The 13494-nt window shown below is 38.2% G+C and overlaps 3 protein-coding genes and 2 long non-coding RNA genes across 6 annotated transcripts in view; 2 read left to right on the forward strand and 3 right to left on the reverse strand.

Annotated features, from left to right (window-relative positions):
- Window positions 1-5229, forward strand: part of LOC134822617 (ethanolaminephosphotransferase 1-like) — a 51897-nt gene extending 46668 nt beyond the window's left edge. The window contains exons 5-12 of one of the 2 annotated variants that reach the window (XM_063833746.1): window positions 283-363; window positions 1711-1865; window positions 2394-2505; window positions 2807-2852; window positions 3369-3546; window positions 3723-3899; window positions 4183-4255; window positions 4383-5229. In XM_063833746.1, the coding sequence (XP_063689816.1) occupies window positions 283-363; window positions 1711-1865; window positions 2394-2505; window positions 2807-2852; window positions 3369-3546; window positions 3723-3899; window positions 4183-4245 (812 nt within the window). In that variant the 3' untranslated portion in view covers window positions 4246-4255; window positions 4383-5229. The remainder of the gene's footprint in view (window positions 1-282; window positions 364-1710; window positions 1866-2393; window positions 2506-2806; window positions 2853-3368; window positions 3547-3722; window positions 3900-4182; window positions 4256-4382) is intronic. The other variant, XM_063833747.1, reaches the window with a different exon arrangement.
- Window positions 1-12474, reverse strand: part of LOC134823564 (uncharacterized) — an 83806-nt gene extending 71332 nt beyond the window's left edge. Inside the window, exon 1 of the long non-coding RNA XR_010161316.1 lies at window positions 12388-12474. This is a non-coding gene — a long non-coding RNA (uncharacterized LOC134823564). The remainder of the gene's footprint in view (window positions 1-12387) is intronic.
- LOC134822809 (chitooligosaccharidolytic beta-N-acetylglucosaminidase-like) overlaps window positions 1-13494 on the reverse strand; it is a gene marked incomplete in the record, with an annotated part of 941725 nt that overhangs the window by 567913 nt on the left and 360318 nt on the right.
- LOC134823560 (RIB43A-like with coiled-coils protein 2) overlaps window positions 11146-13494 on the forward strand; it is a 56687-nt gene continuing 54338 nt past the window's right edge. The window contains exon 1 of the mRNA XM_063835084.1: window positions 11146-11156. The gene's annotated coding sequence lies outside the window, so the exon portion shown is untranslated. The remainder of the gene's footprint in view (window positions 11157-13494) is intronic.
- Window positions 12500-13494, reverse strand: part of LOC134823563 (uncharacterized) — a 43954-nt gene continuing 42959 nt past the window's right edge. Inside the window, exon 3 of the long non-coding RNA XR_010161315.1 lies at window positions 12500-13183. This is a non-coding gene — a long non-coding RNA (uncharacterized LOC134823563). The remainder of the gene's footprint in view (window positions 13184-13494) is intronic.

The following is a 13494-nucleotide window of genomic DNA, read 5'->3' on the forward strand; positions in this document are numbered from 1 at the left end:
ATAAACAAACTTTAGGATAATTCAAACAACAAACATTAGGATAAATATTAAAACAACAAACTTTAGGACAATTATTGAAACTACTCTGGGAAAACAAGATTAAAGTTGGTTCTGACACTACTTAGCCTCTAATATAAAGCTTCACTATTACAATTAAATATAATACAATTTCAGCATGAATACGAAGTTGTTACTTTGAAACGTCGTTTATCCTAACAGTGCAGTATCATTTGTCGCAAAAAATCAGAATAATCAACAATCATTTATATAACATAATTTCAGGATCTGGAAGTCCTCTGGGTGAGCTGATGGACCACGGTATTGATAGTAACTGTATGTGGATGCTTCCAATCTCTCTTATGAGTAAGTATCGCACTTTACACCTCACTTTCCACTGCACTTTATACCGCACGTTACACCGCACTTTACACCGCACTTTACACCGCACTTTACACTGCACTTTACACCGCACTTTATACCGCACTCTATACCGCTCTTTATACAGCACTTTATACCGCACTTTACACCGCACTTTATACTGCACTTTATACCGCACTTTACACCGCACTCTATACCGCATTTTACACCGCACTTTACACCGCACTTTACACCGCACTTTATACCGCACTTTACACCGCACTCTATACCGCATTTTACACCGCACTCTATACACCGCACTTTACTCCGCACTTTACTCCGCACTTTACACCGCACTTTACACCGCACTCTATACCGCACTCTATACCGTACTCTATACCGCAATTTACACTGCACTTTACACCGCACTTTATACCTTTACTCTTATCTATCACTGTGTTATTTAGCACATTCTTGTACGACGGACTGCGCTTATCATTGTTATTTAGAAAGTTAGAACACTCCATGTGGCTTAGAAGAATGCGCTGATCCCAATCCAACGTATTAAGTTTCATTAATACAAATTGCGCTATGTTCTGACATCATGCCAACATAAGTGGTACGTGTTTAAGAGGATAAACTAGTAGGATATAATATGTTTTATAATGTGTGATGCAAGTACAGCAGCTGCAGAGTATATTGCAAATATAAGAGGAAGTGATTCATGATAAGTGCAGTTGTGCTGCTTGTATGTGCTACGAGAGTGGCTATAAGTTATATCTTAGAAAATTAGAAAGTCAAATGTTTAAAATAAAAAATATCAGTTTATCCTGAAAATTATATATTTCAATTAATCATTACTACATGAGACTATGAGTAGCAGTAGAAGATAAGAACATTGTCTCGACAAGTTCAGTAATCAAAAGTAGCAGTGCAGGTGTAAAGTTAAGAAAAGGAAAAGAAACCCAGACCACTTTTACCCCATCATATAGCGTGTTATCGACGACCACCACTAGGATCATACGTGTCACCAGTAACAACTGACTCATCAGATTGTGATGGATAGATAATTAAAAATGTTGGCCCCCCATTTTCAAATTTGTTATTATAACTGGGTTGATTTCTGAGTGATAGCACTGCTTATCTATTAACAGCAATACATTTTCCGGGTTACATGACCGATAAGAAGTTTGTTAAGTAGATACATATATAACGGCTCATTGTAGCAGTATATTTAAGATTTTCATCATCATACTACATGAGAATTTTAGATTTCTCGTCATCCATTACCTTGCTAAATTAATTACGACAGAGAATTATAATCATTACCCCGGAATAACGACACTATTACAGGTGTATTTGGAAGTAACCCTGCTACGGGAGGTATCACAATGATGTTTGCTCCACTCCTCATGTTAGCACTTACCTTCAACTTCTGGGTTAACCATTGGGAGAAGTATAACACAGGAGTTCTATACCTTCCCTGGATGTTCGACATCGCTCAAGTGGTACGTTCCGCCCGCCCGCCCCCTCACCCCAACCCCCCCCCCCCCCCCCCCCACGCCCCAACCTCCCCCCCCTTTACCTTCCCTGGATGTTCGACATCGCTCAAGTGGTACGTTCTGCCCGCCCGCCCCCTCACCCCAACCCCCCCCCCCCCCCCCCAACCTCCCCCCCCCCTCACCCCCCCCCCCCCCCCCAACCTCCCCCCCCCTCACCCCAACCCCCCTCACCCCAACCCCCCCCCCTTTACCTTCCCTGGATGTTTGATATCGCTCAAGTGGTACGTTCCGCCTTATTCTGCTTATTCGAGCTTTTCGTTTAGAATTAAAATTGTCCTTTATATTATTATGGAGCCATTTATGCTAAAATACTACGGTGGAAATTGAGTTAATTATCCACCCCACTCCCATTAAGCCCGAATCTACTGAGAATATGTTGAAATATGTTGAAGCAGGGTTGAATACACTTGATAGGATAACTTGATTTACATTTTAACCTACTATAATATATTAACAAGATGTTATTAAATTTAGACGGTTGTACTAGTCTTCCTGGCGGCTGGTATCATGACTCCAATGGGTCTGAGAAACTTCATCGCAGACAACTTCATTCCTTTCAACCAGATTATGTACATAATTATACCGAGTAAGTCTTATTTAATTTTAATTTATTTTAATTATCAAGCTCAATTAAATGTAAGTACCTAGTTTGTGATCAAGAAGATTTTTAAAATTTTGATAATATTTCTTAGTATACCGATAGAAGAATTTATATATAAATTCTTCTATCGGTAGCTTAACGTTCGATTCTTAACAGTCGAATGATTCTAAAATTCATAATTTGTTCTAAAGTAATTTGAGTCCCTCCCTGAGTTACTAAATTACTTCACAATCGACACGAATGACGTCATAGAAATTCGTCTCTCTAATCACATTTGGCATTTCAGTTGGATTCACCGGTGCAATAGGACTCAGTATCCTCAACATCCGTTTGTGAGTTATAATTTAATTCCCCTTAAACTAGGACCCCCTGAGATGATCCAGTAGAACTTCCACATCTTAGCGTGCTCTCGGTGCGGACAATACAACAATTAGATTCCTTGCGGAAAAGAGGTCTACTCTAAAATATAGCTGGATGGCGCGCCAAAATATTTGGTGTATCTTCCGCGCGCACGACAATATAATTTTGGTATCGATTAGATTCGACGAAGAAATTATCTTTCTAAAGTTATCATTATCAGCTCATTTGAAGTATCGGCCTTCATTTACTGTCGAACGTATGATAGGTGATACTATGTTAGCGGCGTGATTATGTACTATCCAACAATGGAGCAGATACGATGAACATTAGTCTGTTAACATAATACAGAACCCTTTGCCCTCATTCCTGTCTATGCGATTTGCTAACGAAATAAACGACTTATAGAACAATTTATTAATTGCTGATAGGCAGAGAATGCTAATACGACATTACCTCTCATCTATCTTATAAACTTATAAACTTTGCAGGTCGTATCAGTCTGGAACTAACAGGTATAACTCATTTGGGGAGATGATGCGACCCTGGGTGTCGTACATATTGTTTAACTTTTTGTGTCTTACCTTCCCCTACTTCTGCCAAGAGGACTATCTGAGCAACCCCAGAGTTTGGACTATTGCGTACGGGTTCACCTTCTCCAACATCGTGGTAAGTTTGTTGTGAACTTACCGTATATAGTGAGATAGTGGGTTATGGCTCATGTAACGTTATATCTGTTACAGAGCGTGAGGACTTTATCTTGTCATTTTTAACACTATCACTTTAAATAAGCGATGACGATAAAAATAAAAGTATAACTTGCTAACATTTGATTTACATTTCAGTGCAGACTGATGATTAATCAGATGAGCCACACTCGATGTGAGCTGATAGAACCTCCCATTATCCCACTCTTCTTAGCTTGGTTCCTAGCGGTGGTTCTGCAGATAGCTCCAGCTACCATCATCACTTTATACAGTGTGTTCTCCATGTTCTCCTTCACACACTACTGCTACGTTGTGGTGAGTAGTTTTGTTATTTTACACTTAATGTAACCATGGTTACACTTACTGTAACCATGGTTACACTTACTGTAACCATGGTTACACTTACTGTAACCATGGTTACACTTACACGTGAGGAGGGGTAGAACGAGTCAAACATCACCAATTAGTTATTGAATTGAGGATTTGAGAATAACAAAGTACTAAATTCCTTTTTTTTGCATTATGACAATTCATTATCCCCATTCCTGAATATGATGTCAGGTATTTCTGCTGTGAATGATAATAATAGACATTTCAGGTGAATGATTTGTGCGATCATTTGAACATTTGCGCTTTCAGTATAACTTCTAAACGAAGATAAGCCTCAGTAGGTAAAGTGGTTTTATTTGTTTAAAGTTTTGGCAGCGGTGCCTCCAATTGTTTAACCAGTTGATAATTTACTATTTCTGCCCTTTCACATCTCCAAATGTGATTACAACTAAAGCAAACATTTAACAGGATTTGAAAAGACCAACAACTAAATAATGGAGCTTTATTTTGTAAGTTCTGCGGAGGAACACATCTCAAACAGACGAGGGTCTCAGGACTGCACAATGATACTCCGTTTAAACGTTATCATATGTTAGTTCTAAACCACGTGATATTGTTAGTCTTTTCAAAAGAGATTTCGTTAAAGTGTGAACAACTGGCTTGTTAACATTTTTCTGGGTGCAGCTAGTTTAAACCCATATAATAAGCTCTATTTCTTCACAGTATTACAACCATTTATTTGGAAAGAGACTTGCAACGACCAAATATATTATGATAACTATTATCCTTACTCACTAGCTAACTTCTACCTCGACTACATTTCAGTCAAGTTCGGTTATTTCCACGATTTTGTTGAAATATGTTATATTGCACCATGTAATGATAAAGGCCTGTGGTCGATTTAAAGTTCTACGAAATTAAATTATTTAACATCTAGAATAGATTTTAGTTGTCGTTGTATGTTCGATTAACCTTATAATAGTTATTTGTGCTAGTTATGGTATTCGGCGTTTTCAGGTACAGGAAATTAAATTTGGGGAGAATCAAAACACGTTGACGCCAAATTTTATCTTAATTATTAATATCACAAAATATGAGCTATCTGAGTGGATTGGTGGATGATTTAGCTGTTGTAATTTTAATGACTGTATTTAAAGATGGCATGTTATAGAATATTTACTGGAGTGGTGAGTGTGCTATTTTGATTGCTTGCGGAGTGGAGAGCGTGCTATTTTGATTGCTTGCTGATTGTGTATTTACATCGTCTAATAATTGTTATTATATCTTATTGTAAAGTTAATGTAATAATGTTAAATTTTAATTTTCTGATAATTACTTCTAGTTGTCATGGTTACTTCCAGAAACTGTGCTCATTTTTACACCATCATGTTCGGCACAGGAGGACTATAGTGCAAAGAAACTGCTGCTAACTGATGCTAACTGCTGCTGTCGCGCGCGCGCCATTTGCAGCAGTCAGCAGCAGTTTCTTTGCACTATAGTCCTCCTGTGTCGGATAATTGCGCGGCGTCAGACTCAAAATTGGATGATTATTGATCACTCTACACTCGTTTCCATTTTACTAGCTTTATAATGTTCCCGATAATGTGGCTATCAATCCAAGGAACCTCTACTCTGACTCTACAACTTCAACATCTGCCAAAACCCAAACCCCTAAGTGATGAATTACATATAATTATAACAACTTACTTTTTTTTTTCTTTTTTTTTTTTTATGTTGGGGCACCCACTTTACCTCCCTATTGGGAGGCTACGTCCGTCAGTTAGTGACTAACGTCTATTGGGGTTCCTCTGGTTGTAGGTGTCAGTAGGTTTGGGTCACTTGGCATGGGCTAGTGATCCCGCCCCTCCAGAGGATAAAGCCTGGTGAGCGACGTTTCCCGTAAGGGAAACTGTCATAATGCTCGTTCACGGGAGAACACCACCCATGCCTGGATGTTCTCCCGGGTACTCGATAGAACAGGCTGCCCCCTGTCATTCTAGTGGGCTGACAGGAACCTACCAGGCATGCCTGAGCCTCCGATGGAATTCACCCATATCTTTGTTGTTTTTGTGTTATATCTTTGTCTTTGCGCGGCTCAATTTCCGCGCTATACTAAGGTGCTGATTCACGAATTTACATGCGATATTTGAATTTTGAGTAGACCCTTTTTTGTCGCAATTTGGCAATTTCTTTGTTCACGTAATTATTGCTAATTTTACGTTTGCTGGTAATAATCTAAGTGCTATATCTCCAATAGCTGGCAGTTTGTCTGATTGTTAGATCCCCTCTAACTGGTAGCGGCCCTAAGGCTGGCAGTTTGTCTGATTGTTAGATCCCCTCTAACTGGTAGCGGCCCTAAGGCGGCATGTGAGTGAATGAGTGAGTAATAAAGTGAGGTGTAGGAGAAGTGGGGAAGAAAACAAGAATATGAAAGTATGGTACACTGTTGCCAGCTGACTCACCAGCACAATGCAAGTCCAAGAAGAAAGAAGGAGAGACGCTGTCCGTTATCTGGGTGTGCCACCACCGACAGTGCTCCCACTTCTGTGGGGCCGAGGGTGTTGGCTCCAAGAACCAGCCGTGAGCGAACAGCGCCTGACCCCCTCTATGGTTAACTTTAGAATAACAGGACTATGCTTTTCTCCAGGCCAACCCGTTCAGTAACCAGCTGACCCAGCACCACCTCTGGTGGAAGATGTGGTTCGGATTGGACTTCGCTAGGATTTGTCAGTTTTTCTGTAGACACTAATGCTCCCTCGAGGAAAGACATGAGCCCCGGCGAAGCTGACCAAAAACGTGGCAGGGATTCTCACCCTGTATAACAACTTACTTATTTTGGCGTGTCACGAGATCAAATTAGCTTTTTCGCTCATAACTCATGGAAGGCAGCATTTTCATGCCCTGTATTATAATTAAATTGGGTATAAGACATTTTGACGGAAGTCACAAGGGCGGAAGTTTCCTACAAATAACAAATGGCGTGGATAAAAATGTGACCCGTTGCCTGACACCCACATAGGTTGTCACTTGTCACAAAAATTCCGATGTCACTGGTTTCGATACCCTGAGAGAATTGGACCAATTTGTCAACAAGTTACTTCGCAAAGGAAACGTCATAAGTTGCGGTGTTTAATGCACGTATTGACTTCATTAAACACCGCAACAAATTGACTTCATTAAAGAGGACAACCTGAGCCTGACGACTACATTCCCCATGACCTGCCAACTAGAAACTCTAGGGAATAAAGTACGAACAGTTATAAGAGACCCTTTTTGGACATACTTATTAAAAATCAGATTCACGTACTAAATGGACGAACACTACGTGACTTGTTAATGTTTGGCGATGTATACAAAAAAAAGTGGAGCCAGCCCTGTCATGTTGACTACTTCATCATATCTCCAAACTGCAATAGATATATTTGCCTTATGTCAGTCCAATCTTTCACATGATCACGTGACCGCGCACTTACGCAAAATAGCTGATAAATGCCTGAAAAAAAAACGAAGCACTCCTCTGTCAATAATAATAATATGTAATAACTAGTTTACCCGTGTGTTATCCGTGCGTTATTAAATGTGTACGGTGCATAAACTTAAAGTATCGTTAAATTACCGAATCACAAGCACCCATAAGTACTGGTAAACTGGTAAGACCTTTCTAAACACGCCTTGCCCTTAATGATAATCAAGCAATATTAGAGACAATATTATCGTTTGAGTGGGAGCATCATGGATAATAATTGATTGATTGACAATGCCAACCTTGCAGAACATAATATTCCTAACCTTTTACAGCTTTTACTGTGTCCAACATTCAGTTACATAATTGCTCTCTTACAACTTTACAAGAAAATTACCTAGTTGCGATGCCATACACCTTAATAAATTCCTGTTGCCCAAGCAAAGATTCTCGGCTTCCCCCTTTAATCACATAATCCCTTATAAAACAATGAGTGAACAATAAGCGCTCGCGCTACAAGGAAATGGAATAAAAATAGAACAGCAATTCGGTAAATCTCGTGAGCAATTAGGCTGTCCCGTTCCATACTTTTACAGCTAATGGCAATGCTATTGTCACTGTTTCACTTAATTGAACAGTTCGTTTGCTTTTAGTTTATCAGAGAGAAATCCAAATAGCACTTATAGGTCAAAATGTCTATTAGCACCCATACTCATAGAGGTCTGAGGACGGTTTTTTGTATCTGTCATTAAATGTTTTATATTATATAATTAATGAAAGGCCGGGGTCACAGGGAGGAGGATAATAGTTGACCATTGTTAATGATCTGACCCGGCGCGCGCTACTTCGAAGAAATTTAGACGAGTAACATTCTATAAGTATATTCGTCAAGGATAATAGTAGTAGTATTTTTGCCTTTTTTTTTGTGTTTTTGATGGTCAGTTTTTATTATCGCATCAAAAAAAATCCCGTCATACAAACAGGCACTTAGCCAGGGGGGGCTAGGATCGAGTAGGGGGCTGCATAAATCCAAATTTATGCACGTGCACGTTCGCGTTCCAACACCGTTACCATGGTTACCATTTAACTAGCTTCCCATTTCTCATCTAATTTGCACGTGGACTGTCGTACATACAAAAAGAATCTTTCGAATTATAATATAGGAGTAGAAAGCTTGCATGTTGTAGGTTTAAAACCTACCAGGACGCGCGCCGAGTTGCATTGGACTCGTCGACGGTCCTAATAATTGGAACAAATATTTTAAGAGTATCACCCGTTAATAAAAAGCCCGTGGTTGGTGGTAACAGAGATGAAGCTAGTAGGTTTTTATTGTATGTTTACAACCTACCAGGACGGCAGGACGCGCGCCGAGTTGGACTCGTCGACGGTCCTAATAATTGGAACAGATATTTTACACTATCACCCGTTAAGGTTTTTATAGCATCAAAAAATATCCGTCATAATCGAGTATACAGTTGACGGATGTTACTCGTCTAAATTTCTTCGAAGTAGCGCGCGCCGCTTTCTTCTCGAGATGGCACTTATATTACTGGGCCGCGCTCAGCCTGTCATTCCGCCGAATCTCTATTATGTTTATAAACATAATAGCCTGAGGTCCCCAGGTAAGATGGCACGTGCCATGCTACGAAGTACAAAGTAGCGCGCGCCGGGCCAGATCATTAACAATGGTCAAGTATACAGCCCATTAAAATGTAGCTTGCACTGAACACAACGTACCTAATTATATTACCACAAAACCGATCAAAATGATGTTAAAAGTAAAACAATCATTGCACGTGCAATCTATTTGCACGTGAGCTGTCGTACATGACAGTGTACAAAGATAATTCTCTGAATTATAAGTAAGACTAGAAAACCCGTGGTCACAGGGTGGAACCTAATACTAATAGTATTCTTTGGAAGTCAGTTTTAATCGTGTCAAAAAGTATTCATCCCCACCGAAGATACGGCCAAACAAAATGTTACTCGTACTAAACACAGCGTAATATCAACAAAACCGATTAAAATGACGTTAAAACAATCATTGCACGTGCGTGTAACAATCCTCGTTACTATGGTTACTACGCAAGTTCATATTTTTCGTTTGATTTGCACGTGGGCGGTCGTACAGACGACAAAGATTTTTTTTTAATCTAAATCTTTTCAAACAATACATAATTATACAGAATTGAATGCTTCTAAATAAACCCAGTTATAAAAGGAGAAAACCGATATAGCCCTAATATCCACTATCCCAGTATGAAACCCAAATTATGTATTGAAAGAGGGGTGACCAAAACACAGTAGTGTGCAGTAAGAAATACCACACCCGCAATAACATTGGGCCCTAGCAAAAAATTAATTAATCAATGAATTAAAACATATAATATTGTACTTATAGAAAATATATCACTCTAAAGGCTCCTTCTCCGAGCTAATGACTCTAAAGTTCCTGATAACATGAACTTTGTCAGGCTCTGCTGTCCTTTTATTGAGTAGTTGGTCGACAACTTTCTTGTAGGCCATCCTGTCTGCAGCTGATCTATCTGGAGTAATGTAAACTGAACTAAACCCGTCTACATGTCTTAGTAGCTTAGTCTTGCTCAAGATGGTTCGAGCTTGATCTGAGCTTGACAAAATGAATTTCACTGGTCTGACTCGTTCACTAGTGTCCTTTCCAACTCGTTTACATCTCAAAATTTTCGGTTTTTCGTTGAGATGGTCCAACAAAATACCAGATACCTTAGCATCCAGGTTCTCCTCAGTCTCTGGAAGCCCAAAGATAATCAGACTTTTACTTCGATCTTCTTCTAGGGAAATTCTTTTCACCGCAGCTTGGATCTTCTTCGGTGCAAAGGCGTTTTTGCATGTGTTTTTCAAAAGAGACGAAAAGGTTTTGATCTCTTTCTGAGCTGCACTTTTCACAGTTCCAATCTCATCATCCTTCTTCAAAGCTAACTTCTCCTGCAAATCACTGATTTTAGCCATATCTTCTTCTTGCTTAGAGAGCAACTTCTCTTGTAGTTCTATGATTTTAGTCGCATCTTCTATTTTTTCTTTCCTGAACATTCTGTTGTCGTTAGCTGTTTCTGTGGCGGATCGTAACAATGGACCACAAAAATCGTTCAGCAAACAGCAAACTGTCTCTAACCATTCTGATAACCTTTCTCTAGGCACACTTCTCTGGTTCAGTTTATCAAACCGCACATCATCGTTGTGTTCAACTCCGATTTTACTTCTAATCTCCTTGAAAATACTTTCAGTCGCCATGTGTATCTGATTCACATATTCCGTAAGAAACTGGCCATTCACGACCATATCATCATCTAATATATCCATATGTTCATTCTGTAGCGGAAGAGGCATCGTACACGTTGTACAGAAAATGTACAAACAATGTATACAAATCTACAAAGCCAGCGAGATAATTCAACGCGCACACAGAACTACTGATAAGAGAGCTACAATTTAGCAACGAATGTAAAAGTGTAATATAATATAAAAGTAAAAGAGATAATTCTCTGAATTATAAGTAAGATTTTATTGTTTTTTAAAATCAGGACATTATTTTTGAAACACCCTGTATTGCACGGTAGCATATATTGTAATGCGCAATAGTCGATAAAGACACCGTGGTTGTTATAAAAAGGAGATGATGAAGCAAGTATTCAGGAACATAGGCATGACACAAAGAAGAATGGTCGGTGGGGATTGGGACCCACTTAAATCACCTTAACACAGTGCCCCTCAGTAATCCATCCTGTCACTCAAATAATTTGTTATATAGTAGTGTTGAAAGTATTAAAACAGACAAAATAAAACACCGATATATTAACTTAAATTTCTGTCATAACACAGACAACCTTTGGATGAATTGTCACAAAAAATCTAAGAAATTAGGATTCAGATCAGAAGAATATCCTGGCAATATGATTTTTTAATTAGATTTTTTTACTACGTACACGAAATTTCATGCATTGTTTTTCTTTCATAATATTACATATATTCATGAGCAGCAATCAGGAATAATCATCGAGCAGGCATCGGTCATTATAGATGTCCATTTTCATTATCAAAAATATTAAAAATCGAGTGATTTCAATCAACGATTTTGGCATCGTGAACATATTAATTAAGCATCTTTAAGTAGCTTTTCCAGAGTTCTGATGTAATCAGATATTATGTTCTGACTGTTACCGACAAGAACGGGGTGGATAACTGATAAGGACGACAAGATTCTGATAACATAATAATATGTACACAATCTCTAATACTAAATACTCCTATATAACTACGTTTACATTTTATAATGCACGTGTAACGCAGTTTTATTTAGCGTTTTGCTATTTTCTGATTAATACCGGGTCCACGGTAACAGTACCACGGCCACAGCTAGCTGTTACCACGGTAACAGTACCACGGTAACACAGCTAGCTGTTACCACGGTAACAGTACCACGGCCACAGCTAGCTGTTACCACGGTAACAGTACCACGGCCACAGCTAGCTGTGACCTAGGCCCAAGGTTATTGGACCACAGTATAATAGCGTAAACATGGTCTTGAAACCACGCTAAACTTTCATTTTCGCTCCAAATATAAAATAAAATCATACTGTAATTCACCGTAAAATATTGTTAAACTTTAACAATTTGATTTGTGACGTTTCAAAGCGTATTCCTCGAATCTAGATAAAATCAAAGTTACAATAACTGCCACAAAAGTTAAATTTACAAAACGCAGTCCCTTACAAAAACTCATACTTCTCAACTTCAATATACTTCGTTTAGTATTTAGGTAACAAAGAACTGAAAAATTAGAAAAACCTCATCAGATTGTGTTTCAAGTATCACCAGCAAAAATCCTGTCGTAAACGCACTAAAATCTCTGTTATTTGAGAGTGATCCAATAAAACAAATTGCTACTAATTCTTACATCTTTCAATTGAGTAGAAATTACGTCTTGAATGTAGAAAATGTATTTGAACGAGCTGTACATTGTACAAATTGTACAGTGTACAATTTGGAACGCCACTTTTGCAAGCTTCAACTTCTGCTTTTATTTTATGAAATCAACTATTATTATAGTATTATATATGTATATATATGTATGTATATATCTCATTCTCAACAACTAACAAACCTAAACACTGTCAAGTCTAACATCTGCAGTAATTCTAAAACAATCTTCAGCCTCATTAAACTAGTCAATGTTAGACAATTGTCATAGCGTTATAGTTATATGTATGTACTACGGCAGTAGAACCTTACTGCATCCATGGTAAAAGGGATTCAAGAGGCGTTAGTTCTCTTTTTTATTAAGATCATTATTCAAAGAACAAAGATTAGATTTTACTCGAATAATATAGACTCACACTCTAATAATCTTAATTGACTTAATAAACATAATTACTTTAATAACCTTACACCCAGACTATAAATCCAACATTCCATACCAATCTTCAGATGACAAGAGAATTAACCCACATACATAATTATATTAAAAACATAATTATCAAAACACACTTCCTTCAGCTGCAGTATAACATCAAGTCACCTTCGTTTTAAAAATCAATAAATTACAAACAACTTTTTATACTCTCGAAGAAATCGGATAGTTCGGGACTCTTAGAGCCCTTGCTGAATCAAGTCTGTTAATATCCTGTGATTTGTCACGTGTGAACTTGTCACGTGCGAACTTGTCACGTGTGAACTTGTCACGTGCTAACTTGTCACGTGCGAACTTGTCACGTGCTAGAGAGAGATCTTGTCGGAGAGAACGAGGCTAACTGTTACTTAGTACACCAATCTGAAATAAATTAGGGTTAGAATATTTAAAATATGTTTGAGAATTTGCTCTGGGAAATGTTAGTATTATGAATTTATTAAATTCATTTAACAAATACGTCAATAAGATTCGACAGAAAAATTCAGAGCTGAACAGCGAACAAATATGTATTTTATATTAATCACTTTTTATAAATTTTTGAGTATTTTTTAGTGTTTTGTTGCTCGTACATAGCGGATTCCTCCGATACATTTAGAATTTACTTGTTTTGAGCATTTTTCATTCCACTTACTGAATTTCTACCAGATGCTTCAATCTTTAGTGGACATCTT

The sequence above is a fragment of the Bolinopsis microptera genome, chromosome 11, assembly GCF_026151205.1.
Source record: "Bolinopsis microptera isolate Bmic1 chromosome 11, MBARI_Bmic_1.0, whole genome shotgun sequence".
NCBI classification, from domain to species: Eukaryota; Metazoa; Ctenophora; class Tentaculata; order Lobata; family Bolinopsidae; genus Bolinopsis; species Bolinopsis microptera.